The sequence below is a fragment of the Pleuronectes platessa genome, chromosome 17, assembly GCF_947347685.1.
Source record: "Pleuronectes platessa chromosome 17, fPlePla1.1, whole genome shotgun sequence".
NCBI lineage: Eukaryota > Metazoa > Chordata > Actinopteri > Pleuronectiformes > Pleuronectidae > Pleuronectes > Pleuronectes platessa.
Window position 1 is genome coordinate 2566844 of NC_070642.1, and position 7417 is coordinate 2574260.

Sequence of the window (7417 nt, forward strand, 5' to 3'; positions counted from 1 at the left end):
CAAATGATGAGTGAGCCATCTGATTCACCATAGGCCTCATCTGATTGGCTCCTCTGTTTGATGTTTATATAGATCCCATATCTGACAAATTAGAGGGAAAATCGGCCCATACCAGTGGGTGGCCGATCAATCGCAGCAGCCTTAGTTCTTTCTCTACTGAAACCAGAATGCTTCTCTCACAGTGACAGATGCTAATGTTGTGTTGGGCACTAAGGATTTAATAATGGAGTCATCATGTTGAGTGGTTTCACATGCCTTGACTCTATTGATTGTTGAATTGTCTGAAATGTGCATTGTTTGAGTCACCCTGACAAGGTTGTTAAGTTTTTAAAGGTTAAGTATTACACAAAGGCCTCCAGTCTCCTTACTATAGCAGTCATCAACCTGTCAGTTACACATCAAAGCCAACTCCTAGGGTGGAGCCATATTCCAGTCCTTTCCCCCTGTGATGAAACCATTTACTCAACAACTGGGCATGGAAGCCGGATATAAAAAATAAGAAAAAAACAAAACATGGAAGCCATACAAACTTCTCACCAATGTCTGATACATGTATCTACACATAAATTCATGATCTAACTTTTACTAAAGCATGATTTAACTAAAATTGCTCTATAAAAATAGCTTTTCCGCTAAAGCAGATTCTGTGAAAATGAGAACACAATATCATATCAGAGCGTGGCCTAGGGGATAGAGCAGGTGTTCTGCAACAAGAAGCTTGCCGGTTCGAATCCCACTCTTTCCCATCTGCATGCCTAAGTGTCCTTGGCAAGATACTGAACCCCTAAAAATGGCCCCTCATAAATGCTGAGTGTTCTAAAAATGTAAGTCGCTTTGGACAAAAGCGTCAGCTAAATGACATGTAATGTCCCCCAAGTTCTGCTAGAGAAGATGTCGGTATGACTATAAATATATTGACTGTAAAAAGGTCTACATTCATTCAAATCTTTTGTATGTGAGATTTCAAACATTGCATTGGTGCGACAGAGGTTGTTTAGTAACAAAGTTGTAGCGTAAACATCTGTTACCATCTCAGAAAACAATCATAGTCCAATTCCTAATCCTGTCGCATACAAGGCACACAAATTCCGAAACAAACAAAATATTTCAATGTATATATTATCAATTCAATAATCCATTTAGATTGAATGTGTGTCTGTGTATTTTGGCTCTCTTACTTTATTTTGGTAGAGATTCATAATTTTTTTTCATGAATAGAAACTAACATTTCGCTGAGACAAGCTCATCACACATGAGCTACTTTTCTCCTCTTTGCAGAAAGTCTGACATCACTCTTTTTGTCTGCAACACATAATAGTTTGTTCATGATCATCAAAAATTAAAACTTCTGATGAAATGATACATGTTATAAAATTCCTGCTCTTATTTCTAATTATGTGATCGTCATTTGCATTTCCCTTTTTTCACCAATGTCTGCCACTAAAACCACCTTAATTGAAGTATCAGCATTTTTTAAATAATTTATTAAGAACTGTATTCATGGTTCTGAGGATGTTACTTATAATGAACAACTCTTCCACATGAACATTATCCAGGACGGACCAATGTTAGGTTCAGTGATACCAGATAATGAAAAGAAATCCTGTCTATCTTGAACATGTTCAGTAGACCATGCCCCTGATCTACTTGGTTAGCTTGACTCGCTGTGGGAACAAGGATTGTTCGGTGGAATTGTTGGATTTGGTGTTTGATATTTGGATTTGAATTCACCTCACTGATAAAGTATACAAACCAGCACAGTCCACGCAAACAAGTGTCTCTGTGTCAAACACATCTGCACGAAAAACTATGGTAAATTTGTTCATTGCACAGACAGGGAAGAGATTCAATCGGCATTCACCTCGATCGGGTCAAATGACTGCAGCAAATACAGCTTTCTATCAGCTTCGATTGTCAATGATGGAAATGTGACCCCCTGGTGACCACACTAATTTGGTCTGTGTTTAGAGAGCAAGACAGTGTTAGTCCATAAGGTGCTACTTTATGACTGTCATGGTCAGACTGAACACAAAATGCACATAGCTATTACGTGTGGCTACTGACAAGCATCCTGGTGGATGTCTTAGTTTCTCTGGTAAATGGACAAACAAGGCGGCTTTGGCTGAGGGGGTAGAGTGGTCGTCCTCCAACCTGAAGGTCGGCAGTTCGATCCCCAGTCTGACCCATCTGCATGCCGAAGTGTCCCTGGGCAAGATGCTGAACCCTGAATGGCCCCCCATAGAATAACAAAGTGCTGCGAATAGATGCACTGTATGAATGGGTGAATGTAGAGCTGTACTGTAAAGCGCTTTGAGTGGTCATCAAGACTAGAAAAGCTCTATATAAATACAAAACCATTTACCATTTACAAGTCGTTCTTGCTGAAGTAAAAGTGTGTAGTTTGTGAGGACATGGTTGCAGTCATCAAAAAGGTCAATCTCAACCTTATTACAGCCAGAAACATGCATGAAGGATAAGGTCAATGCTCTTTAGCAGAATTCGGGTGCCCAAAAACAGCTTTCACAAGACCACATTCTGGCTAATATAATAATACAATGCTCAAAGGAATTAAGGGAACACTTAATCGTCACAGTATAACACCAAGTCAGTTAAACTTCAAAGACATCAATCTGTCCATTTAGGAAGCACAAATGGGACCTCGGTTCCTCCTGGTGCAGGACAATGCCAAGCCTCATGTGGCCAGAGTGTGTTGTAGGCAGTTTCTGTATGACAAGGCATTGATGCCATTGACTGGCCCACGCAGAGGCCATACACACTATGATTGACACTATGAGTTTGCCGTGATAAAATGCACTTGAGTTGAATCAGCCTGTGATTTTTGCAGTGTGGTTTTGAATCCAGCTCTCAATGGGTTGAGGATTGTGGTTTCCATCGACCATTGTTGCGTCATCTTGTTCTGAACAAAATATACATTGTATTCTTTTCAACATAATTTGTTCCATCAAGATCTGATGTGTGATTTAAGTGTTTCCTTATTTATTTTTTTAATCATTGTAGTAACTCAACTAGTAGAGTAGCTACATGTTCTGGTCTTGACCACAGCAACTTGGGTCCTTAGCTGTGTATCATCATCCCACACGCTCTCTCACCTGCCTTTCCTGTCTTTTCTCCAACATCTTCATCAGACAAATTACTGATTAGAGGAAGGAATTACAAAAAACACTGAGTCCAGACAAAAGTAAATAGTATCGTTTTGGATTCAACCTTGCTTTTCTTTGTCGACAGAGGCAGGATGCACTCTTGATATCTTCATCAGTGTCTTCTACAGTGCCTTGCATAAGTATTCACCCCCTTTGGACTTTTCTATATTTTGTCATGGTATAACCACAGATTAAAATTTAATTCATCGTGAGTTTATGTAATGGATTTCACAATTATTTACAAATAAAAATCTGAAAAGTGTTGAGTGCATATGTATTCACCCCCTTTACTGTGAAACCCCTAACAAAGATGTGGTGCGACCAATTGCATTCACAAGTCACATTTGCAAGTCACATAATTAGTAAATAGGGTCCACCTGTCTGCAATTTAATCTCAGTATAAATACACCTGTTCTGTGACGGACTCAGAGTTTGTTGGAGATCATTACTGAACAAACAGCATCATGAAGACCAAGGAGCTCACCAAACAGGTCAGGGATAAAGTTGTGGAGAAATATGAAGCAGGGTTAGGTTATAAAAAAATATCCAGAGCTTTGAACATCTCTCTGAGCACCATAAAATCCATCATAAGAAAATGGAAAGAATATGGCACAACTGCAAACCTACCAAGAGGAGGCCGTCCACCCAAACTGAAGAGTCGGACAAGGAGAAAATGAATCAGAGAAGCAACCAGGAGGCCCATGGTTACTCTGGAGGAGTTGCAGAGATCCACAGCTGAGGTGGGAGAATCTGTCCACAGGACAACTATTAGTCGTCTACTCCACAAATCTGGCCTTTATGGAAGAGTGGCAAGAAGAAAGCCATTGTTGAAAGGGATCCATAAAAAATCCCGTTTGGAGTTTGCCAGAAGCCATGTGGGAGACACAGCAAACATGTGGAAGAAGGTGCTCTGGTCAGATGAGACCAAAATTGAACTTTTTGGCCTCAATGCAAAACGCTATGTGTGGCGAAAACCCAACACTGCCCATCACCCTGAGCACACCATCCCAACAGTGAAACATGGTGGTGGTAGCATCATGCTGTGGGGATGCTTCTCTTCAGCAGGTACAGGGAAACTGGTCAGAATAGAGGGAAAGATGGATGGAGCCAAATACAGGGAAATCCTTGAAGAAAATCTGATGCAGTCTGCAAAAGACTTGAGACTGGGGCGGAGGTTCATCTTCCAGCAGGACAATGACCCTAAACATACAGCCAGAGCTACAAAGGAATGGTTTGGATTAAAGAATGTTAATGTCTTAAAATGGCCCAGTCAAAGCCCAGACCTCAATCCAATAGAGAATCTATGGCAAGACATGAAGATTGCGGTTCACAGACGGTCTCCATCCAATCTGACTGAGCTTCATCTTTTTTGCCAAGAAGAATGGACAAACCTTTCCATCTCTAGATGTGCAAAGCTGGTAGAGACATACCCCAAAAGACTTGCAGCTGTAATTGCAGCGAAAGGGGGTTCTACCAAGTATTGACACAGGGGGGTGAATACTTATGCACCCAACAGATGTCAACTTTTTTGTTCTCATTATTGTTTGTGTCACAATAAAATGTATTTTGCACCTCCAAAGTACTATGCATGTTTTGTTGATCAAACGGAAAAAAGTTTATTTAAGTCTATTTGAATTCCAGTTAGTAACAGTACATAATGGGAAAAAGTCCAAGGGGGGTGAATACTTATGCAAGGCACTGTATGTGCGTGGCCCCTGCGGTTCGATCCCCAGTCTTCCCAATCTGCATGCTGAAGTGAATCTCCCCTCATAGAACAACAAAGTGCTGCTAATAGATGCACTGTATGAATGTGTGTGTGAATGGGTGAAAGTAAAACTGTACTGTAAAGAGCTTTGAGTGGTCATTAAGAATAGAAAAGCCATATATAAATACAAAACCATTTACCATTTTTCATCCACAGATTTTTTCTTTCCTTTTTTTTTTCTGTCCCGTGTTTGAAACATTATCAACACACCCACTTGCTTGAGATGAATTCTGCAGATGATCTCTTGCTTTGTTCTCACATCAGCATCTCCGGACTTTCTGCAGCCTTTATACTAAGGGACTAGCTGGAGAATGTCTGCAGAAACTCCAGATAATCTCACTCGGACATTTCCGTTCACACATACAGCCCCTCCAGAAAAAGTCTGGAGGATCTCCATAGTTAACTATATGTCTGAAAGCAGCAACAGTCACACGCTCATGTCTTCTCTTACAGGTCCAGGACAATGAGAAGAGCCAGCGAGACAGAAAAACAGGCCGCCAGCTTTCCCGCTCCCGCTCCAGAGACAGGGATAGGGATAACAAACACAGCAAGTCCCGGGACAAACATGGGAAGGAGGGAAGCAGCAAAGGCCGCAGCTACAAGGAAAGGAGCTGCAGCCCCTCCCCGAAGAAGTCCAAGGATAAAGAAAGGAGTAGATACAGATGAAGGAGGGTAGAGAAGAACAGAGGGTCACCTTAATCTTACTGAATATCGTTGTGGCAGAGAAGAGTGGAACTGGATTCAGCATGAATAATATGGCATCTAAATGTTCTCAGGTCTAAACAGACTTCCTTCAAAATAACTTTACCTTGACTTTAATTATAAAGATCAGATGATTCTCACATCCTTGTCACATTGTGTTGAAGAACAAAAATGTTTTGAGAAACTTTTTTTATGCGTATATTAAATCTTTTCCATAAACTGACAGTTGACGTGTCATTATTATCATGTCTGTATTTGATTTGAATACCATGACAGACTTCCCCATCTGAATGTTACTTACTTCCTCCTCTGAAACGCTGCCCAGTTTAGAACAAAGGCGGCAGATGATTAATGTTTCACCTTGACTTGTTTGTTTTTCAAAGGTGGGTGTTCATACATTCATAGTGTGGGTATGGAAAACTGCTTGATGGAGAATGTCTCAGACACGGTGCTGTGTAAATTCTCTGGTGTCTCCCTCCACCCACCACATAGAGCTGCCGGATGGTGATACAGGTTCTCAAAATGTCAGAGCTCACAAGGAAAAAGCAGCAATGTTTTTAGGTGCGATGGGATAAGGTAAATAGGGTGCTGATGAGAGAATAATTACTAAATGTATCTGTCACTCATGTCAGTACATGTGAAAAACAGTCACAGGGAGATCTGTATAAAATGATCATGAAGGACATCTACAACCTATATGTAGTAATTGTTGAGAGGCTCAGATGTTATAAATGATAACTGAGAACACTCGGAAGAAGAGAGATGATGTGTTGTAATTATGCGATGTCTGTTAGAAAAATGTAATGTAACAAACATTTAAACTTGTATAAAGAAAGTAAGTGGTTCACATTAAAATATTTCAAGACAATGATGTAATTATACAACTAAAGATCTAATTATACTCTAGCAGACATCAGACAAAGTGATAACCGTCAAATAATAATAGCTATTACCTGATTAAGGCATTATAGGTCTGTAGATACAATAATTCACTTAAATTCTCAGTTGTATTGGCAGATTTAACCTCAAGCATACACATACACAGTTCCTGGATTGAATTAGTCCTTTTTCAGAAAGATTCATGACACAATGTTGAGAACTTCCCCACTATACATAGTTGTTTTGTGGGTGGAGGGGGTGTAATGGAAAGAGGACTTGCAGAGTGAGGCTGAATGAACCGTGTAAGAAGTGAAAGGTCAGTCAGAGCTGAGGGGAAAGGAAAGGGTTGCACTCCCACAGGTGCAGGCTCTGGTGGAGACTTCCCCAGCCTCCTCCTACATTGGGTGCACTCCTCTCAACCTTTTAGAAAGTCACGGAGCACAAGGCACCACACCAAGGTGAGGCCTGGCTGCCTCGAGATAAAACACTAGTGTACTAAGATTGGCATGAAGTTGTGTTTGCCAAGGATTAGGTCGGCGGTTCGATCCCCAGTCTGACCCATCTGCATGCCTTGGGCAAGATGCTGAACCCTGAATGGCCCCCCATAGAATAACAAAGTGCTGCGAATAGATGCACTGTATGAATTTGTGTGTGAATGGGTGAATGTAAAACTGTACTATAAAGCACTTCATCAAGACTAGAAAAGCGCTATATACATACATCGGGTCTGTGTCAGCATCGTCTCCACTGTTTTGCTCGCTTACCCATTTCATCGGCATGTTCACCTAAGGGAAGCAAGAGCTGTCACACACTCCTGTTAGTCCAAATTCCGGACATAGATAAGCCTCATGCGAGCATACCGTCAGTCATACATTCACTGATAGCTGCTCATATGTAGGACTTAAACATG

General features: G+C 41.0%; 1 protein-coding gene across 1 annotated transcript in view; it reads left to right on the top strand.

Annotated features, from left to right (window-relative positions):
- The window catches only part of ppil4 (peptidylprolyl isomerase (cyclophilin)-like 4), a 16519-nt gene extending 10666 nt beyond the window's left edge, over positions 1-5853 (top strand). Inside the window, exon 13 of the mRNA XM_053445714.1 lies at positions 5380-5853. Coding sequence (XP_053301689.1) covers positions 5380-5592 — 213 coding nt within the window. The 3' untranslated portion in view covers positions 5593-5853. The remainder of the gene's footprint in view (positions 1-5379) is intronic.
- The last annotated feature ends 1564 nt before the right edge of the window (positions 5854-7417 follow it).